Source organism: Aquila chrysaetos, chromosome 2, assembly GCF_900496995.4.
Source record: "Aquila chrysaetos chrysaetos chromosome 2, bAquChr1.4, whole genome shotgun sequence".
NCBI classification, from domain to species: Eukaryota; Metazoa; Chordata; class Aves; order Accipitriformes; family Accipitridae; genus Aquila; species Aquila chrysaetos.
The window spans coordinates 60,195,992-60,219,022 of NC_044005.1; the positions used below are offsets into that span (position 1 = coordinate 60,195,992).

Here is a 23,031-nt window from a genome sequence, read left to right on the forward strand (position 1 = left end):
GGATTCACTGATACGAGGTGAAAAGGGATACTTTTGGATGTTCAGGAGAATGGAAAGCCTATCTTAAAAGTGGAGACTAAAGGACTGGGCTTGTTTATCCTAGCAAACAAAGGCTGGGAGAGGGTTCTGTTTGATCTGTAAAACAGAGCCAGGTGGGAAGAAGAGCTCCTTAAACAATTGGACATCAAAGATGCAAAAAAAGTGGGCTAAACCCCTATGTTCCTGCGTACGTGTCTGTGAGAAATAATAATTTCCTGATGCTTCTGCCTCTCTCGGAGCAGTGAGAGTGCAGAAGAGGTTCCCGCCGGCCTACATGAGCGTGCCAGGGAAGGGAGGGAGCTGCTGAAGGGGACTGCACCTCGTGGTGCCCACAGGAGCAGGGGCTGGACTCTGAGCAAGGCAAACCTCGCAAATCTGGTGATGGATAACTGCTTAAGTACTGGAGGAGAAGGCATTTCTGTGGCCTGCTCGCCTCGGGGATGCCAAAAGGAAAAAGAGCTGAAAGAGAAATGGCTCCCTAAGATGGCTTTTCATCTTCTAGTACTTTAATGCTGGCCAGTCATATGCTGGAGAGTCTTTTCCTGGCCACAGTCCTTGTGGTATTTTTAGGAAGAACTTTCCCTTTTCTTAGCGTCTGCCCAGACACTTGGAAATGGCAGTTTCCATTCACAGAGTTTTTCTCAGATTTACATGACTCTGAGATAGTGGCTCGGGAGCTGGAAGACTTTGAATCCAAAGAAATCTGACTAACAGCAACGCTGCCTGCGCTCTTGGAGGAATACGTGTAAATCATTTTGAGAAAGGCAGATTTTGTGTTTGTTTCTTGCTTGTAAATGATGATATAGCACTTTGGAAGAAAAGTGCAGCAGAGAATTCCATAATTGGATATTAAAACGACAATGATTTCCACTGCTGGCAGGTATTTGCCAAATGTAGTTGCATAGACAGGGATAAATACAATCCACGCTATAAAGTAAATTAGCATGCCAAAGGTGATGAATTTAGCTTCATTGTAGTTCTCTGGCAACTTCCTACCTTTAAAGGCAAATATGAAGCAAATGAAGGCTAGGGCAGCGATGTAGCTCAACATAATCCCAAAAGCCACAATAGAGCCCTCGTTGCACTCCAGAATTATTGCTCTTGGGATGGAGAAATTTTGCTTTACAAAAGGTGTCCTGAATATTAGCCAGAAGGTGCAAATGATAACTTGAATTCCAGTGCAGGTGACCACAGTGGGAATAGGTTTATACACGCATTTCAGGAAATTCTGCAGCTTGGGATCAAAGCTGAAGGCTAGTAAAATTTTTAGTGACTTTATTAAAATACATGAAATGCAGAGTGCAAAACTTATGCCAAAGAGGGCTTGCCTAGTTTTACACTTGAATTCTGTGGGTTCATCTATGAAGAAGACGGTGCTTAAAAAAATTAAGAAGTGACTGAAGAGAATAATATAGCAGACAGTTAGACCTCCAGACGCCTTTACAACCGGCGTGTTCAAGTTTTTAGTAAATATTACGCTAATTGACAAAACCAACACAACCCCAAAAGCGGAGAGGAGGAGGAGGAAAATAGCAAACCAGTCGGTCCAGGCGAGGAAATGGATTGTCTTTCTGTAGCATGTGGTGCTGTTGACAGGAGCCCAGTAGGTTTTGTTGTTACATCGGTAGCAGTAATCCATATCTGAAAGCAGAAGACGGGAAGATAACTTAGAAACCCGAAGTAAATAAACTGCAAAGTGGATTATCGAGGCTTGAGATACAGGAGCCATGTGGGAAGGGATGCTCAGGGGAATAGACAGGGCTGGTTCCTTCCCACTATTGCTGTCGCCGTCCAGGCGGAGGAGCTGCAGGGCAGCGGTGACAGCGGTGACAGCAGTGACAGCGGTGACAGAGGCAGAAGGAGCAAAGGACGAATGACTGCCAGCTCGGAGCAGGGGCTGCCAGCAGCCAGGGGCAGGGGGGGGACAGGGAGAATGACCAGGGTCCTGAAAACTGCCTTGGTCATCGCTGACCGGTGATACGTGTCCTGGCCAGAGCTCTGGACAGGCAAACCTTAACTGAACAATGGCTTGAGATTAAATCCATTATCTTACAGAAATTTGAACTATGTTTCTTTCATCTACCTATCCCAGCAGGAAAAAAACCCCAACTTTCTCTTTACAGACAGCTTTTGAAATGCAGCAGCAAGAATAAACATTCCTTTAGATTATGCTTTGAAAGGTTACTTTTGCTTTAAAATTCCTATCCTCTGATATGGAGAAATTTCACAATTATTTGAATTAAAAAGATAAAATTGAATTTCCTTCTGCTCTCAGGATATTAGAAGTACATTGTACCCCAAATTTCTTAATTCCATCTCTCTCCTCCATATTTAATTTCCCCCTTTAAAAAACTTTGCTCAAGCCTATAAATGAACCAGTGGTAAAGCACACATCAGATTTGATATTAGAAAATATTACCGTACAGTCATATCAAACTTTGCGGCATTCCCTGGCAAGCTAAAAAATATGCTGGTAAGCAAAATACATAACCCTTGAACTTCATAGACTCATAGAATGGTTTGGGTTGGAAGGGACCTTAAAGATCATCTAGTCCCAACCCCCCTGCCATGGGCAGGGACACCTTCCACTAGACCAGGTTGCCCAAAGCCCCATCCTACCTGGCCTTGAACGCTGCCAGGGATGGGGCATCCACAGCCTCTGGGCAACCTGTTCCAGTGCCTCACCACCCTCATTGTAAAAAATTTCTTCCTTATTGAACTGGGTGTACTGCAGAAAGACAGGGAAGCAAGGCCCTATTTTAATGAGAGTCAGTCTCACTGATAAATCAGCCAGACTTTCCATCCTAACAAAGAATAATGCTAGTCAACTGGAAAATCTAATTGCTTTACATTTGGTCTTCTAAAAAGCATTTAAGTTTTATAGGCTGAACACTCGTATTTGGGAAACTGAGCATAAATATTTCAATCCCATTCCAAAGTTATACCCAAGGTTACCAAGGCACATTATACCCAAACAACACAATTGTATTGATGCCTAAATAAACCTTTATTTGGATGACAATTCCTTACCTGTTTGATTGCTGTAATGGTTTTCTGGGCAGTAAACACACTCGTAGCAGCATGTGTGTGGACTTTCTGTAACCTTTTTCATCTGTCCTGGCCTGCAGTGCTGGGAGCATGTGGACTGAACCTTCTGCAGTGGGCAGAGAACAAAAAAAAAAATCAGCTCAGGCACAACTAACTACTAAGAAACATTAAAATAAACCTCCAGTAATTCTGTAATTTTCACTCTCTTTTTGTATGTAACATATTTTAAGGAAATCTGAAAACGATGCTGAAAAAAGACTTTGTAGGCTCCATGTTTCTTGTATTTTCTTCACCCAGTCAGCAAGTGACAGGACGGGGCATTATCTACCTGATGATTTTATTTTTTGGCCCTGAATGCCAATCGGTGGAATTGTCTGTACCTTTAAAATGCAGATCAAAGTGTCTCATCCAGCTTTGAACCTGGAATTTAGACTGCTGAGGCTCAGCTCCAAAGAAAGCCCAGAAGCATCTGATGGGGGAATTCGAGCGGACTACTTCACAAGTGAGATCCTGAAACCCTGCTTGGCTGCTCCCAGCCTGGAGCAGACACCTCGGCTCGGGGGAGACACCTTGGCGGGTGCTCTGCGCTGCAGCTCCCACGTTCCTGACCCTCGGCAGCTCATCCCTGGGTCATGAAGCACGACTCTGGGATGTGCGATCAGCGCCTTCTCCCGAGGTCTGAGTTCAGGTCCTCTTGCCAAAGACAAATTTTGTAAAATGGAGAAGCGGTCCTGAGGGACACTGCTATTTCTTCTCCCTCCAAGATGGTGCTCACAAGGAGGTGGAGGCATTTCCTTGCCACCCTGGGCAGTGCCACAAAGAGCAACAAGATCTGAGGTTTTCTTCTGTCCTCAGCCTTTTCTAGCAGCTGAGACTCGAATTCAGCCCACCTAATAAGCAGCCTTTTCCCTGCCCCATTAGTGGTGAATACTCTGCAGCACAGAATGGCACAATGAACGAAGACCTCCACCCATGCACAGATGACACATTGTCCACCTGGAACTGGCCAAGGCCACCCACTAGTCCTGCCAACACCAGTGCCGGGGCTCCGGGTGGTACCACCTGCCTCAGACTCCGGTAGTCATGCTGAGCCCAGCTCTAACAGGAGCAAATAATCAACAAAACTTTTTTTCTTTTTTTTTTTTTTTTTTTTTTAAACAGTAAAGTCAACAGATATGAGTCTTCATGTACAAAATAAATGGTGGTGGTACGTAAGATGGGGGGCTTTTTTACATGGTCATTTTCTATTTTAAAACCCCTTTTCAAGATTCTGGAGTAGCATCCTTAGCACAGACATAACTTCTTATATCAGGAAACCTCCTAGGAGCATTCTGAAGAAATAACTCAGTTTCAAATCACTGAGCCTGCTTATAGGCTAACATGCTTTTCAGGGTGCATGAAAGTGGTCGAGTATACCCAGAGAGGGCTCTTTGTTCTAAAAGGAGAACATGAAACCACAAGAGAAATTTCTAGCTGACACATACTTCAGTTGCAAATACTGGAGGGAGAAAAAAGACATGAAACAAATTTCACATGTTATGTCAACAAATTAAAAGTTACCTTTAGATCCAGAAATTCTTTTTTTTTCTCTTCATCCTTGAAGATAAAGTGACCTTTCTCTGGGTCATATTCTGCCATAGTGGTGATTTCCATGTGGCCATTAATTTCTTTCCAAAGAAGAACATCGTAACTGGTGCTCATATCTCCATTGGAGTCAAACTGGCTTTCTTTACCATCATCAATGACTGTAACTTTTTTAAGTTCTTCAAGGAGCTGAACATAAGTATAAGGAGTGATAACATACATCAGTATCATGTCAGTGTGATAAAATCAATAGTTTAACATCTGTATGATAACATCAAGATAAAAAGTAATGTTGCTTTTTAGGAGTAAAAGAAAACTTAAAATTAAAAGTCATCTTTATAACTGTTTAATTTGATGTCCAACACAGAATTACATTATTCAGACAATCCTGTTGACCTTAAAAATCTATTAATAATAAAAAAAATCATCATTTTTTAACTCTATGCAATGTGTACAAATACTTATGTTAGTATTTTTTTCCAGCCTTGGAAATTTTGGTACAATGATAGGAAAGAAAAGATTTTTGCTTGCAAGAACTAATGGCCTTTTGGAACTCCCCTTCTTGTAAAGAACAACCGTAAGTGTTGTTGCTGTTGTTAATTTACTGTCACCAGAGCTGATCTGGGCAAGATTTGCTTCCAGAGTAACCTCCTGCAGCGTGTCTGGAAATATCTAACATTGTTTTCAGCTGTGACTCAGACTGATGTTGTGCGTTGCGAGGTGAGGCTCAGAACTGTTAAACGAACAACGTATGCCAGTTTGCTCAGATGAAGTGATCAACAGCACAACGGCAATAAACAGCAAGGCCGTATTTGACAGATCGTAGGAAACATCAAGACAAGCATGCTTTGATAAGGCAACTATCCAGCTTCATATTGCAACCCATTCTGTTCAACAGGGAGAAATTTCTGTCTCCCTCATCATAAACAGCCAGATCAAAAAGTTCTGTGTGAATCTAGAAAAGGACAGGTTAAGGCACATATAACCCACTCCCAATTCATGGGGAAACCATAGAAGGACTTTCGTTAGCTACCATGATTCTTAACTGAAGCAAAGGCTTTATCCTTTTGCAGGCCTAACGATTTTTGGCGACAGGGATTAATTAACAAGAAAAAAACCCAAGGTTTTGGTGAAAGGCTGAATTTAACTGCCTTTGAAAAGCATACTCTTAAATGGATCCATTTCTGATATTTGTAGCATTTCACGAACACACTGACAAGTATATTACTTCAATAGGCTTTGGCAAATATATGTATATAACACCTCTGGTGTCTATAACGTCATTTTTTCATGTATAACATGTAATTTTTTTGAGAGTTCATATACCCTCACTGTATCTCTACCAATTTATGAAGAACCAGAGTGTGCTTCTAACCAATATTGCATGTGAGTTGGATGTTGCATAGTTGTGGGGGACTGAACAGGAATTTTTTAATTGTATATATTCAGGCTAGTTATTTAATCTTTCTCTTCTCCACTTTTCCAGTTTCTCTAACAATAAGGGAACAACAGAGCTTTTTGAATACGTCTTGAGATGCATACAGAAGGGGCTAATAATTAGCAACATTTTGATGTAACTGATGGTTATTTTTGCAAAGTCTGTAACACCAATGACTATCGTTTCTCTGGATGTGGAGATGTGTGATATGGATTAGTTCCATCCTAAGCTTTATATATATATATATATATATATCTCCATTTCTAGAGGGTTTAAACTTACTATAGAGGAAATGTATTATGAAAACAGCATAGGGGGAATAACTACCTCTTTCAGTTTTTTTCATGAGTTCTTAGCATCTTAACAGGACTTTTAATTTGGGTGGTTTGAGATTTAATTCAGCAATGATGTAAATGCAGCTCCATAAAGTTGCATTCCCTGTAGAGCAGCCCTGCATTTGTCCCATTTGCATTTACAAATTCAGGTAAGAGTCTGATTGTTACTGGTTTGGTTTTTTTTCAAATCCCCTATCTTGGTTTGACCTGCCCTGACCTAGGATAAGAGGTCAGAGCAAGTCAGAGTGCTTCAGTGGTTGTTTGACTTTTAAATGAACTTTTGTTTAATCCTCTGAGTAAAAGTGTGTAAAAGTGAATACTCCTGAGCAGGTTCTTAGGTAAAAGGTCAGGTCAGGTTTACTTGTCTGATTTTTCCCTCTTCTTTTCCCACCCAGTAGAGTTTGATAACAAGTACCTCACCCATCTTAAAGATTGTGTCTAATTTTTCTACCAGTCATTTTGATATAAATCAAGATCAGGCAGAGGAATAGCCTGTTGCTTTTTAACTTTCAAGTAAAGATTCATTATAGAGGAAAATACCTGAATTCAGACAAAGCAGAGACAATGGTGAGAGAGAGAGGAAAATTGAAACACTTTGGTGAATGTTCCTATCCTGCAATATCCCCATCTCTCAAGAGCACTCATCGCTGTGTATTACAGTGGTTTGCAGCAACAGGACCAAGCACTAGTAGCTGAATAGCTGGTAAGTCAACTGTAGATTGACTGTACGTTTTATTCTATCCCATGAGTAGCTAGCAAGCTGTTCCAGCAAGGAGCCAACAGACTGGAGCCTTCATCCAAGCTGGTGCCTACTCTGTGTGCTCTTTGAAGGTGATGGGGGAAGTGATAAGGTCGCTAATGAAGCCCAGCAGCTAAAGAGCCCTTCTGCACCTGTGGAGTCAAGCATTTACAGCCATTGCTATTGTACCCATGAAGGAGGAGATGGTGGGTATGTAGTGACTCGCCACCAGTTAGTGATCTGTACGTGCAATGTAATAATCATTCTCTATCTACAGCAGAACACAGCCATGGCTTATCACCGGGAACTTCTGCAACTGCATGTGCCAAAAAAAGGGAGACAAAACTGGAGTCTAGTTCTCATTGCTGCAGCAGTTAGATACTGCTGCTCTAGCACGTAGTCTGTGATTTCAATTGGTGAAGAAAAGCAGGAACAGGAATAAAAAGTCATTTAGTAAAAGGACCAATCTAGTAAATTCAGGAATGGGGGAGGAAAAACAAGATGAAAATTATGGGGAGAGAATGAGACCTGAAAGAATTAACATCATACCTCCCAGGGAGTGAAGGCAGAGGGATCCTTGCAGTTTCTGTCTTTGCACTGCCCTTTAATGGCGTGAGCAATGGCATAGATTGCAAGTATAGTACTATGGATAAATCCCGATTCAATGTTAGCATTCAAAAAACCGTCTCTCCAGATCTGATGTTTATTCTCAACATTTTGCAATAGATCATCCTGGGACTGGTTTGAAATGCACATTTGAAAATCATGATATTCCAGGTGTGCACAGACTGACAAAAGCATGATATATTCACGTAAAAACTTGTTATTGTCAGTGGGCTTTTCATGAAGGTTTCTCAGAAAGTCTTGAAATGTGGAGATGTCTCCGCTTTTAAATCCAAATCCCACAATGGTTCCCAGCTGTCTGATATTGGGAATTGTACTGATTTTGACTGCAGCTGACCAGTTATCACTTGCAATCCAAATTTTATTTACGTTCCTCTCAATTGCCTTCTTAAAGAGTTTGAGCACGTGGAACTGTCTCATAAAGACAACAATAACATTTACTCTGGTTTCCTTGACAATCTTCTCAACTGCGTGATCAACTTTCGTGTGAAAGCTGTTGTCAGAGAGATAGGCAGGCAGCATTTCTTTAAAAGCTATGCAAACGTTGTTTGCCATGGCCTGAACCCCAAAGCTCTCCAGAGCGAACCGCCCGTTGTCATCGTCAGTGGCTATTACTCCGATCCAATTCCACCCAGACTCACAGATCAAGTGGGCCATTGCTCTTGTCTGATGAAAATCACTGGGGATAGTCCTGAAGAAAGAAGGAAACCGGATTTTGTCACTGAGGATTTCAGCTGATGATGCAGGACTGACCTAGGAAGAGCGAACAATTCAGTTATGGAGGCAGTCTCCTCCAAAGGACACCAAGAGATCCAAAGCTGCCACGATTGCTCTTCCATCCCGCCTGACCCAGGCTCCCTTCTCCTGTGAGTGAGCATCAACAAGGCGCAGCCAAATGGGGCAGGTTCCCTCACCCTGCTCTTAGGATGCAGGCTCATGCCCAGTACCAGTTCCACTATTTTCATCCTCATCCATATAATTACTTCAGTGAAGGCAGAGTATAAAACCTTTCAAAATGGATATGACAGTTATGCTGGTAGAAGGAATTTGTTTTACTCTGTTCAGATACCATCAACATGCTATTGAAAACAATATTTAAAACATTGGAAGCATCAGCTATTGTTTGAGGAGTTATTCAAATTGCTAGTACTCTTACATTTTGCAGTATTTTTCTATCACTGAGTATGTTAGCATGGCTCACCCACATATATATTTTCTCTCCAAGATTTAAGTATTATATTTTAAAAGGATCATTAGGTCTGTTAGAAGAACCTCCCAGAAAAACAAACAGTAACCAATATTACAGAATGCTATAATTCTTTCATATAAAAGATTTATTGCCTTTTTCCTGTGAGTGAGCCAGAAAAAATGTAAATGGAACATTGTTATTTAAATCTCTCTATTTTTAATCCTTTTCTATTTGTTTGTAGGAGCTTTTTTTTCCTACACTTATATTTACTACATTGCTTGACTGTTCTTAAAAAATAAATCTAAGCTTTCCAAAATGAGAGTCACCTGTCTGGAGGGGATACCAAATCTTATTAGTATCAGAAGATTACAGATGTTTTTGATGAGAAAAATCTGCTGGGTCACCTTTTCCATCTCTACATCCCAATGCAGATTTGTTTCATCACTTGCCTTTTGATTATGTTCAAGTGTGGTGTTTTAATTTTCATACTTACTATAGCTCCTGTGGTAGAGCTGGAGGTCATAATTACTTCCTATCATTGCAGAGGAAAAGATCCAGTTAGAAGTTATGTTTAGTTCAGATTTTATGTCTTTTCCACATGTTTGGTTACTATGTTGCTACTTTGCAGTGAGGTAATTTATGTCAAATTGCCAAACCCAAGGTGCAACACAGGATGGTGTGGAAGCGGATCTCCTTTATCCGTGTTAGTCCCAGCCTTGACCCCAACTCTCTTGCAACAGCAAAAGTAGAAATGCAAGCACTGGCCTAAGCGCGAGTGTGGGACTGTACTAGTCCTAGAGAGGTCAGAAATAGAGAAGGGTGTTTTGGGAAGGACCAGTGTGGATCTAGACAGTTGTATTCTTTCTCTTCTATAACTGCTTGAAGAGTAACAGGAGTAAAACTCTGTTTTAGAGCAATATTCCTCACTTCCCTGTCCACAGTTATAACAGACTCCAACATCTCATCTCTCTCAGTCAGGAGAGAATTTCCAAATTTCTGGCCAATTTTTATTTGGGGTTTTTGGTTTTTTGTTTGGTTTTTTTTTTTTCAACTTGAGATTGGGTATTGTCATATTCACCACCAGCCAGGCGAGCGGGTATGACCTTGTTGCCTGAACAAAGTCCTTGAGTGTCATCCAAGGCACGCTGGACCAACTGGCACAGCCGTGCAGGAGTGACTAATGGCACTGCTAGGCTGACAAGAGCCCAGCATCGTCCTGAAATAGTACTCAGAGGCATGTGCCTCGGGCATATAAAATAGCCCTTACTGCCTTTGTTTAGGCAAGTGAGTCAAGCTGTCCATTTGGAGCTCAATCCCACCCCTCCTTATGTCCTTAGGTTGAGCCAAATCCTGCCCTGTAGCAAACAGGTGGCTTTTGCAATCCCTATGATCAGTGTTACACCTTTATTCTAAGCACGGTAAATTTGACCCTCTGTCCAAAATGAAATAATTCCCTCAAACCTACCTGTGGGATTAGTTGCAAAGCCAACAGCCTTGAAACTGCCATCGACACCTCTGAGTAGCTGGCTCCAGTGACTGCCTTAACTCTCGGGACATAGTCCGAGTAGTTACACTTGAACTCTACAACATCCTCAGAAGAATTGAATTTAGCCAGGAACCTCAGAGCAGACGCCATGGCCTTTGTAACTTCTGCACACGTGTCATAGATTTCGTAGCCCAGAGTAACTCCAGATAACAGCGTTGAATTGTTGATCGTTTCAATAGCATGTATCATTGCAAGTGTCTGAAGAAAAATTTGAATTTCGAAGCTGTCAGAAACACAGAAGTTTCGTTTTAGAAAAAAACATTGCTGGGAACAAGGCTGAAGCAAAGTCCGTTTTGAACATATCCCTTAGAATTTGACAACTACTGAAAAGAAGTGATGGATAGTATGTTTTGTGTGATTTGTTTGGGGTTTAGTGTACAAAAGATTAGAAACCGCATATTTTTGTCTCACCTAAATGGAAGATTAAGCAAAATAAACACAAAACTTAAAATATACCTGAATAAAAGTGTTTTTCTGAAAAAAAAAAAACAGGTACTAAAAAATTAATTTTCATGTTACATGCAAATTTGCAAGTGATGTCTTCAGGAAGCATCTGTCAAAGTCAGGGAAGCTATTCCAATTTACGTCATCTGCTCAGTAAGCTTTTTAAAAAATGTATTTACTTTCATCAAAAGCATGAAACAAAGAAAAGAAAAGACTAAATATTTCAGAATAGAAGAAAATATCTCAGTGGTTGAGGTCTTCTAGCGGTTGCATCGACGTTCCTAAAGTCTTCTCTAAACCTGATGAAGTTAGTACAGCTATTCCCCTTATCTCCAGTGGATATTATAACATGCTTAATCAGAAGCTAGCACAAAATGTCTGCTATACAACCAACCCTCCTCTCAGGCAAGCTTCTCTGAATTTTACAACTCTTGCTAACTAAATTAAATTTCAAAGGGACCTGAGACAACTTATGACTCCGTAGAAAAATAATGGAAGACTGACAAAATTACGACTTCAACATAATTTTGAAATAAATCCAGATGGATACCTGCATGTCCAGCTGATTATTAGATTCAGGGATTAAGTTGCATGTAAAACTCAAATAAAATTTGAGGATTTTCACCTGTATTAAAATTAAAGAAAATGCATATTTGGAATTCCTGGGCTTAGGAAAGCTTTATTATACTTAAAATGAAGTTCTTCACCAGGTTTCCTTTGCATTCTTTCCAGAAAAATGGATGTTTCAAGCACAGTAGGATTTGGAGCCAACAAAATAAATATTCTGATGCACAGTCTGAAGTTGAATGCATACATGACATGGTGTTTATATATAGTCTATCCTGTAACATAATGCCACAATTATAATACAAAGTGTAATAATTACAGTAACTATAACAATAATTACAATCTAGTCAGCAAGGGTACTGTTCTAGATTAGAACTGAGCTGCCCTGTGAGGTGGGGGACATACTTTAGTATGTGCTTAGGTAAAATGGAACAGTCTGCCTGTGTTCAAATCACATAGGTGCAATTTCATAACAAATAATTAACAACTGCACAGCAGAGTACTTCAGACATAGAGCAACAAATTAGCATTTACATGGAAATCAAATTATTTTTCAGCACAAACCTCCAGGGCTATTTGATTATATATGGAGATTGAAATAGGATCAAATGCTCGTTCCCTTCCTCAGGCAGCCACAGTATTTTTTACTGTAACTTTGCCATACTTTGTCATCCTGTTTTAATTTAAGTGCAATTTATGTGATGTCCAAGGTCTTTTTAAAGACTAAGAAATGCAAGAGAACCAGATTTTGTTGATCTTAATATAAGAGGTACACGCCCAATGTTAGTGATCTCTTCTTTGCTATATATGTAATTTCCAGTATTACTCACCCAGCACAATTCTGAATTACTGGCTTGATGGGATATTCTTCTGGAGGCAGCATTTCGCTATGAACTGCAAACAAGCCTCCAATAACAATGTCCCCCGGAGAACTGGCGCCCACAAAGTCGTCAGTATTCTGGCAAGAAAAAGCGATATCAGTGCCGATCACAAAGCAGGGGATCAAAAAGCTAACGAATGCCATGTTTCTGTTTCACTTGCTCACTACCAGCTTAAGTCAATTAAGCGAGCTGCAGGGCCAACACGGGCTCCTATGTCACCTATAAACAGCAGCAAAGGAAAAAGGCTGCACTCAAAAGTTAGTCACACCTCATAAGGTGCTTGTATTTTCTTCACTGGCTGAGGCTATTTTACTGAAGATACTAAAGCAACGCTGTCACATAAAATGTAAGGGTGCAGGGGTGTGAGAGTGAAGAGGGAGGGAGAAACATAAATGAGTTTAAAAGGAAATGTTGGACATAAAATCTGTTCTGCTGTGTTCAAAGTTTATTACACCTTATCTGAAACACATGGCAAATATTTTGGTATAAATTTGGGCTTGTCTTGAATACCTTCCAACTGAGTGCAGGGTGCGAAGAAGCAATCATGTTATATGGTAATGATATTGCTGTGACCATATTTTAAGGGTCTGGTCCAAAGAGTACTGAAAAAAGACCCCCCCTGCCACAGCGTGCTTTAGATCAGAATCTGGTCCAAAAAAACCCAACCCAAAACTATCAAAAGACTGCTTTTCTCTCAACCCTTTTCTTATAAGTTTTAAAAGCCCTGTATAAAAATGGTTTGGATAAGCTAATATTCACGGTTCTGATGCACACGCAGCTCCTAGGGACTTCAGTGGGCTCTGGATCACATTCTGTATTTATAAGCCAGGCCATGTCTGCTGCTGGTTGATCTGATAAACACAGAACAGTGGGAAAACGTAGTACTAGTGCTGGTTTTTTGGCAGGAGGGAAGCACGCTCCCTTCCCCCTCTGACTGAGGGCACCAGCACACGAGCAGCAGCTCCTGTGCTGGGGGAGGACCGGGAAGCAGCTCTTCTCGGAGCCACCGTTCCCCTCAGATTCGCAGGAATCGGATGCTGTGCCAGAAGGGAACTGGGGGGAAAGAGAAGCAGAGGCTGGACTCTCAGCTTTCATAAACTCCAACCATAAACACCTCTTTAGGACAGAACATGACTGATGCTACTGAACAAGACCAATTTACGTAAGAGACGCAGATCTGACAATAATCCCTTTCTGTTCTTGACGTTGGCTTATTTCTCTATTTTCTTATAATGGCTTCTTCAGATTTTGCTGCTGCTAGTAGTATGCCAAAACACTCTCAGAGAATGGGGTCAGTCATAGTGTTTATTGTCTATGATTATACTATAAAAAAAGCTGGGTTTTACACAGAAAATTTGAATCAAGCAAAAAAGAGAAACGGGATGTTTATTACATATTCTTTCTGATAAGCATAATGCACACCATATAAATTATTTGAATTATTATAGTTTGCTTTTTTTGTCACTAGCCTCTTCATAGAGTATCCATTTACAACAGAGATATTTCTTGCAAATGCAAATGTTAATCCCCAGTTAAGTCACCATTCAGCCTTCTCTTTGTTATAATATAACAGCTTGTGTTCCTTTCATCTGCCTTCTTTCTTTCCATGTGGTTTTCTCACTGCTGGGTCAGGGCACACAGTAAACAGCTGCCTGCATTTTCTTTAATGTATCTGATCACATGCACTTAGGGGCAAACGATGACACCAGTTTATTCTGCTTCTGCACTAACTTCCAGTTATTCCAAAGGTTTTCCTCTTGATTTATAGCAATGTATGGGCAGCCAGACTCTGGCCCTGAGTTATAAGACATTCACTTGCAAATATTCATGTACCCATCCCTTTCCATCCAGGTAATGCACCTTAAAGCCTGGCTCCATGGACTCTGGTGTTTCTTTTTCCCTGACTGCATATAACTTTGCATATAAACCTCCTGCCAAATGATACTTTATGTCCTTAAAAAGTAAGATTGGAGCTAGTCATTTCCTTAAGAAAGCCACAAGAAAATTCAGTCAGCCATAGGCTTCTAGTATAAAACGTAACTTTTAAGGACCTAACACTAAGTATTGCATTAAGGAGTCAATGGAAATACAGTACTGATAATTTGAAACTGTAAATTGTTATAATTTATGATTAGAAGCAGAAAAGAAACTCTACTCTGGCCAGTCTCTAAAAAGCTATAAATTTCTGTAGAAGAGGATTTTACCTACAAACAAAAATCCTTACTTGGTCACTTTGGAAAGTGGAAGTTGACAAAATAAACATCACATATAATTGGTGCATAATTTCATGTTACTTATAAAAACACCACGAAATGAGGTATGCTTCAAATTCAACTACACTGAATTTACATCACAGTGTAGAGTATTTTCACAGGGAAGGGTTTTTATTGTTTGTTTTCAAGACCTATAGCTCATAATTATTGCTAGTGATAAGAAGTACTTAGAAGTGTTACTGAGATAGCTCAGCCTAATCTAGTACTGCAGGATTAACTGGAAGTGTTTGCAAATACCCTTTTTCATTGACACTTATGTACCAATAGAAATAAGCGTATAGTACAAAATGTTCTTTGCTTAAAATTTAGTGATGTATTATTGTAACATCGCTAGACTTTCACAGTTGTCTGCACAGGAGTATTTCCTGGCAGGTAGAATCATGCATAAGATTCAGGGGAAGTCCTGAAGTACCATCATCTCTAGAAAGCAGCCTTTAATGGACTGTGCAAAGGCAGAAAACAGGACCTACCAAACCCGGAGCTATTCCGAGAGCCACAGATGAATTCTAAGAGGCTTTGGAGGATCTGGTGGGAGACAAGAGATACTCTGGTAGTATCTCTGTATGGCCCAAAGTTACCTGCTGCTGTGCCAAAAAGGCTACTTCTTCCACCTGGGCTTCAGCTTCCCTTTGAGAAGAACCAGAATAGGGGTTTTGGAAGATGGTCCTGTCAAGCTCAGCGCTAATCTTGCAGGTGAGTTCTTGTAAATTTACAGCTAATAAATTTTTGGCAACACTGCCACACTTATTGAAAGGCTCCACAATCCAAAATGTGTGAAAAGCCGAGGGAACTTTGGATATTCTCACCCTTATTCAAAGGAGTGGGATAAGCCCTCCTCATTCAGGACAGGACCTCCCCTGACACAAGGGAGATTGCCCTGTTTGGAGAACCCAGCAGCATTCAAACAAAATCCTGTCATTTGTAGGGATGCTGATGCTTGTGTAGGTTGAGAGTGACCATCCCTTCTTGGATTGTTCCTGGGGAAGACATGAGCCACAAAGAAAGGAACACGAGCCATAATTTTAAAGCCCTGAACCGAGTGGTTTGTTCCCAGTTCTAGCACTGACCTCTTATGCCAGATCTGCACAGACTTCTGCCGTGACTTCCCAACCCTAGTCAGTTGTTCACAGTCAGGTTTCTGAAAGGCTCCTTCTCACTCTCAAACGAAGTAGTGCCAAAACTCCTTGGAACTCTAGATGTAACCTTCTTCTGATTCCTGTAATATCTGCAAAATAGAGAATAACACTGCCTTTCCATCCAGATCATAAACTCTTTAGAATAACTACTGTCCTTCACTTATGGCGAACCCCCAGTTTGTATAGGGTATTTTGGTACAAGTAATTAACAGCATAACAGCAACAAGGCAGAAGAAAACAAGCTAAACTAAGCCAAATCCAAGTATAAATCAGTGCTGCAATAGAGGAACACGCCTTATTCTTGTTTTACTGTAAAGAAGCTGTGCGTTTTCCCATCAGCCTTCATGTTTTGCCTTGTATGAGGTGTCTATTTTTAAAAAGTATTGCTTTTCACATAACGGCCCGGCAGTCCTGTAAAATGCTGTGGTTACAGAAGCCTTAACCCACCAGGGAGCTGTTCAGTAGAAATGCCCGTGTCTGCTGCCGCCCCCCTTCTACCCAAGAGCAGACAGGGTACCCCATCGCTTCGGCCAGCAAGCCACCTCTCGCTTTGCCTTTGCGCTGGGGCAGTAACCAGCACGCCTGAAAGGCTCCCAGGTAGCCCAGATGCTCCCTCGTGGTCTTACTGAAGTCCTTGGGAGCTGCTGTGCCTCACGGCCAGGGTTGAACGGCCAGCTGAAGGCTGATCTACTGAAAAGAAAACCAGAGAGTCAAAGTGTGAAGCTCAGTATATATTGACTATGAGCAGAGTTTGGGAACGCTTCAAAAAACAGGAATACCAGGGAAAACACATGTGGGACTGCTCTCTAAAATCACCACTTAGAAACCCTCTGCAATTGGAAGCAACGATTGTTTCCACCAGGGAAGCCATTACGCTAACATCTTCCAGGCTAGTAAGAAGGAATTGTCCCTTGTGAAATCACTTTATTTTCCATGCAATCACTTTATGGAGCCATTTCCTTTCCACAAGATAGACTGCATCTATACTAATAAAGACAGTAGATAGTGCCGAGGTCAAAACATTAAGAAGAGTAAATATTGGTTAGGATTGCCAGCTTTCTAGACCAATAGAACCATTGTATTTAACCCAATAATTTTGGATTACTCAGTTTCTTTTAAGGAAGTTTAAACAATGGAGCAAAAAAAAAAAAAAAGAGAAGCAGGTATTGCATTACTTACTTAATTTTAATTATCTTTTTAAAAATTATTCTATTTACTGGGACCCTACATAACTTAATATTAAATATTAAAATTAAAGAATGGGAAGGATATTACCCATTATTTTGATTTGTGGTCTGTTAAAAAAAAAAAAAACCAACTTAAAAATTAAGAAAACATCAACAGTGAAATGGAATTTGGATGGAAGCCAAGCAGTCACATTAATTTCTGAGAAACAAACTAACTCAATTTTCAAGTTCATTGGGTTTGTCCTCTAGACCGTGTCAGCTGAGCTGCATGACGGGGAGGACAAGTTCTGTTTTTCTTTATCAGGTCACAATATTATAAATTGTCTCCTGATGTTCTCTGAAAGTTGAATTTTCCCCTGATGTAAATAGCCTTGTTGGAGTACTTCCCATAGAAAAGTGATATGCTGGAACATCTGCCTAGAGGAGGGCTGTGACAGTGCCTTCAGCCTCCTGCCTGGACTGTCAGGGCAGTCCTGGGCAGCCCCACAGCAATTTCTTTTTCAGAAACTGTTTCAGTCAATAGTCAGTGTTGTGCATGTTCAGTGCACCTCTGCTGTTTATGCTACAATAGAGCTCCAAGAAATTAAAGCAGAGTTGTGAAGGGGGGAATACAACTAATTTCTACTTTTTTTTTTTTTTTTAGTTCAGAGCAGAGATTTTTGTTTCATTTATCTTCTCTAGTATTTTAACATACTTAGATTAAACTTCAAGTCAAACATAATTTTGAAATGAAAGACCAAATGGATTTTACTTTTCCAATGTTGAGGACAAGTATTTTTAGCCATTCCAAAATTGAATCTGTCTATACATGAACTGTTTGGGTTGGGCTTTTTTTTTCAAATAGTCTAGCAAGGCTTCTCCTATCCCACACAACCAAGATGATAGCTATCAGGATGGAGTCAGGATGGATGCAGGACAATTTTTCATAAAAGCCAGCATGGCAGGCATGACCCAGTTGATCGAGGTGCTATTTTCAGAATTCTTCATCAGGTTTTATTTCTTTCCTTTGTTCCATCTCCTCTTTATTGGAAAACAAGTGAGCAAAAATGTCATTCATCTATTGACTGTGCAAACATTTGGGCCCAACCTGTAGTAAAAGGGCCACCCAGAGGGAAAGAAAACCTCTAGCCTAAATATTTGGGCTTTCTCCCAAGAGGCTGAGGGTCCAGCCCTTCTGCCGATGACTGCTCACAATCCTGTTTGCTACATAAAGGAGGCGACTCAAGTCTTTCTGCTCCCAGTGCCCTCTAGTCATTGGAATGTCATTGACGATTTGTTTGAGAAAGCCCTTCTAGCCTGGGCATTAGGAACCCTCCTCAGAGACAGTGTATTCAGAAACTGCCGGGGGTGTATTGCCTTGTATATTTGGCACGTTCTGGAAATGCCTGTCTGCAAGAAAGTCAGGCTGGAGATCATCTCACATGAAAATACTGATGGCAAGCAGGTATGAAGTTGATGCCAAACTTCTCAGCATTATTAACACTAAACACACCTTAAAATAAAATTAGGCTTACAGGGATTTTGAGTTTAAAAATACACGTGGTTACAGCTTTTAGGCATCCCCAGTTGACTGTGGGTGATCTGAGGGTCTTGGTTTTGGATATAGACTCTTAAAGGACAGCTAGCCTCCAAACAGCCATCTTGGTGACCTTGTGCTTATTCTCATGGAATCACTTTTGTAAATAGTACTTTGTGATCTTTTAATTCTTACAGTACTTGTCCCACATAAACTCCTTTAAAAAGATGAGCACATTGCTTCAGTCATTTTGGAGCTGAAATAGAAATGATAATATTAAATAGTAATTAGAATAAGAGAAACGAAAAAAGGTTCAGTTTTGGGAGCAGGGACTGAAAGTCAGGTGGACCCTACTTTTAAGGGAATGTCTTCATCACTAAAAGATTATAATGGAGATGCTTGCTTTCTCCCTGGCCCAAGCCTTCAATTACTCTGTGCAAATATCAGTATAGGAAAGAATGAGAACTCATTTGCTTCCCTTCCTCAGCATACGTTATCAAGAACACTTTTGGAAAACATGGGTCTAAACCTCTTCAGACAGAAGAAAAAAAAAAATCACATCCATGTCTCCCAAATGTGCTGGCTGACAGGATCTAGAATGGGACACCAGGGAAAGGGCTGGTTTTCACTTGCCCTGATTTTGTACGAGTCCCCGTCTTGTCACTGTCCTGAAATCACATATCTGAGCAAGTACATATGTGTTTACCTTCTCCCTGAACACCGAGTAATTGGACAGATAATTTGGGGCTGGACTAGATGCTCTCCAGAGGTCCCTTCCAACCTCAGCTATTGTGTGATTCTGTGATGAAGCTACTTCCAGCGGTGTTTTGTGGCAAGGGCTGGTGCCCATAGGTGCCAAACTGTAGAAGATCTGAGTGGGATTAGAGGCTCCTCTCAGCACTGGCTAGGCAGTCCTGAGCTCAGCCAGCTGGTCTTGGGGGGACCCTGGTTTTGGGAACATAAATCTCCTTCAGTTCATACAGGAGGCAAGCTGTTAGGATCTCCTTACTCAGCTGTAAGGAGCTCTTCAGGCAAGGGCCAAGATTCCTCAAGGTAGATATAGGTTTTATGCCTTAGTTAACTCAGTTTGGGTTTGATGCTTAAATACATTTAACATCGACTCCAAAACTTTTTCAACCCTAGGACTGCAACTCTCAACTTATTTTGTCTTATTTTTGAGAATTGATTCAAGGTTGTCATTGTCACCCTTATTCTGGACTTTTTGTTATTTATTTTGGTTTTCTTTTGAGATCTTAAAAGATCTCAGATCACCTTACAAGCTTTAACTGATTGTGTTATAAAAGTAAACATACATCTGCGAAGAGAGTACAGGCAGAACAGGTGACACTCATAAAAATTCCTTTCAGATAAGGAAAAGAACCCCAAACAGCAAATCTGCAGGAGTCACTCTGGAGACTGGATTCAGTCTTCAGAGTTAAAGACTGAGGGGAAAAAAAAATTTCCACAAATTAAAACCATTGGGAATGGTTCCTGCTAAAAAGTTCACTCTTAAAATCTTGCAGAATAGCATATCACTCTAAACACTTCCTACAGAATATTGTGCACTGTTGGTTAAGGAGAGCTTACATATAAAAAAATACTGCACTTTGGCTAATGAGAAAATCAGAACCAAGACTTTGCTTTAAGTCATTTGTGCTCCCTGACAAGAAATTTTCTTTGAAGACATACCACAAGAATGGATAAAATCATTAATCTGCAATTACATTGCCAAGCATTCTGCTTATCCACATCTTTTAGAAATACAATACAAAGTAGTTAACAGTACATAAAACCATGATTGATCTTAAGTTTGGTATTAAGTCTCTGCAGTCACCCAGGCTTTAAAGCTGAGGGTGGTAGAACAACTATCATTACCTTCATTAAGTGGAAGAAGAAACAAGTTATGTCAGCAGCTATCCAAAAGACAGCAAGAATGGACTAGAATCAATGAGGGACAGAAAGAAAAAAACATTAGCCTGGTGAATTTTTCAGCTTTATATTTTACATCTCTCCAGAGTAGATTTTCAGGCATTCAGTTTCCTGCAATTTTCAGGTACTGCCATTCTGATCTGTGTTGATGAAATGGTTATTGCCACACTGCAAGACAGAAATTGTGTGATTTCATAGAAAAGTAATGAAGTTTTATTTGAAAAAGAAAAAAAAAGTTAGCATTTTCCTAGAGGTATATTTAAATATTTGTATTTTCAAAAGGTTACTTCCTTTACCAGTGTTTTCTGTTAGGTGGACCCACTTTAAGATCTGAAAGGATAAGCATAACACCTTGTACTACAAGTTAATCTAAAGATTTCCCTTGCTTCAACAGCAAAAGGGTTTTATATAAGCTTTATAATCCAGAGGGGCAGAGGGAAAAAAGAGCTTCAGGAGTCTGAGGCCAGTGCATGTTGTGTTTTCCCATCTGTTTGGTTTTGGTTTTTTTTTTAATCAGTATGGTTTCCTTCTTTTCACACATCAACTTGTTTACATAGATTTCCATCACTCACTGGGGAAGTCCTGTTTTCGCTTTATTCCTAGTGATAAGAAAAATAATATTTGTGAGGCACCTCAGAAAACCAAATCATAAACTTAAAAAAAGTCTTGATTTAAAGGGAACTACAGCTCTGATTTTGTAACCAATGGTTACTAAAGTTGTAGTATGAACTAATAACAACTTTAATATCCAAACTCATTAAAATCATTCATCTACCTCAAATACATTGAAATGCAGATATTACTTTCTGTAAAACTATAGAATAAATGTTCTTGTTTACATGGATTCAGAATTCTTTAACATATGTGTCTAAGAAGTTGTATGTGGGCAGCAGATTCTTATACTCATAGAATGGTTTGGGCTGGAAGGGACCTTTAAAGATCATCCAGTTCCAACCCCCCCTGCCATGGGCAGGGACACCTTCCACTAGACCAGGTTGCTCAAAGCCCCATCCAGCCTGGCCTTGAACACTGCCAGGGATGGGGCATCCACAACCTCTCTGGGCAACCTGTGCCAGTGCCTCACCGCCCTCATTGTAAAAAATTTCTTCCATATATCCAATCTAAACCTACCATCTTTCAGTTTAAAACCATTGCCCCCTGTCCAGTCACTACAGGCCTTGGTAAAAAGATTTTCTCTGTCTTTCTTGTAAGCACCCTTTATATATTGAAAGGCCGCAAAAATGTTCTCATTGTTCTTGAGACAATGTTTTGTTTTTAAAAGGTAATGTCATTATTTCCACATACAAGCATTCCTAAATCATCAACCAGGCACAATAACAATATGATGATGATGATGATAATGATGATGATGGTAGGTAGCATTTCCATTAATTCTCATTAGAGTCTGTGAATATATCTATAGGTTAATGAAGGTGATTCATAATTACATGATTCTAAGTGAGGCAGTAATAAAAGTTTTTGCACAGGTACCACATCTAGTCCTAGCTCATTAGTGAGAAATTAGAAAACAGAAAACTAAATTATTTTCTGAATTACACCAGAGTAATGCACAGCTTAGTTCTGAAGAGGTGTTTTGGCTATACTAGACTGATCTGTACCCTCCAGGATTGAACCATGGTGGATCTCCAGATTAATGGTGAGACTATCCCATTTAGGAATGCACCGACATACCTTCAAATTCAAAACACAGTGCAATCTGTTAACTACCAAGGTCTTTGAAGACAGTATTTTTAATATATGGCAATGTAACATATGCATTGCATTATTAAGATATAAATGTTAATGGAAGAATGAAAGAAAAGAAATTGAAATAGGTCATCTGCAAGAAATACTAGCTTTGTATATGTATTCAAGTAGCAAGCAAAAGCAAGAAGCTGGAACAACGAAAACAATTACAGAATTATTTTGTCATGAGTATGACTGTCTATTATGTTATAATATTCCTGACACACCATTCAGTATATGTATGTCAAACAGTTCCTCACCCCTCCCATCCTCTGTCCTTGCACAGATCATGCATTTTGATCACAGACTAATGTTCAGTGCTCGCTGGCAGACTGATTTAAAACCAAGTAGTAGAACAGTAGACAGTGAGTTGTCAAGTTTGAATGCCAGTAAAAGACTACCGTGTTGTATTTAAATATTCCAAGACTACGATGGCATCATTATTGTTTCTCATGCACAAAAACCCCAAACCCAAATGAAAAACAAAAAAATTCAACTATAATCGCAAGGGAATCTTCTCAGTAGTAATTATTATACAGCCTTTATTTTGATACCTAAATGACTAGTCCACAGTTAAACGACAGGCAAAACAAAACCCCTTCCCTACTAGTACTGACAAGAAGTGCTTTAAGAATTAAATGGACTTGTTAATGACAGAACTCTCTTAAATAGTGCAGTCTCTGAAGGGAGGCAGAATGAAGAGATGGACGAACATATGAACTTGATCTAATTTTATCCTAGTAGCCCAACATGACACTAGATACCACTGAGCCAGAAAATTATTATTGTATCTCCTACCCTACCCCTTAT

General features: G+C 40.1%; 1 protein-coding gene across 1 annotated transcript; it reads right to left on the bottom strand.

Annotated features, from left to right (window-relative positions):
- Positions 1 to 559: 559 nt before the first annotated feature.
- Positions 560 to 12,604, bottom strand: GPRC6A (G protein-coupled receptor class C group 6 member A). The gene is made up of 6 exons (XM_041120338.1): positions 12,384 to 12,604; positions 10,462 to 10,765; positions 7,733 to 8,560; positions 4,648 to 4,860; positions 3,070 to 3,193; positions 560 to 1,680 (listed from the first exon to the last, which is right to left on the bottom strand). Exons 1-6 carry the CDS (start codon positions 12,575 to 12,577, stop codon positions 560 to 562), a joined length of 2,784 nt encoding a protein of 927 aa, XP_040976272.1. The 5' UTR covers positions 12,578 to 12,604.
- Between the last annotated feature and the right edge of the window lie 10,427 nt (positions 12,605 to 23,031).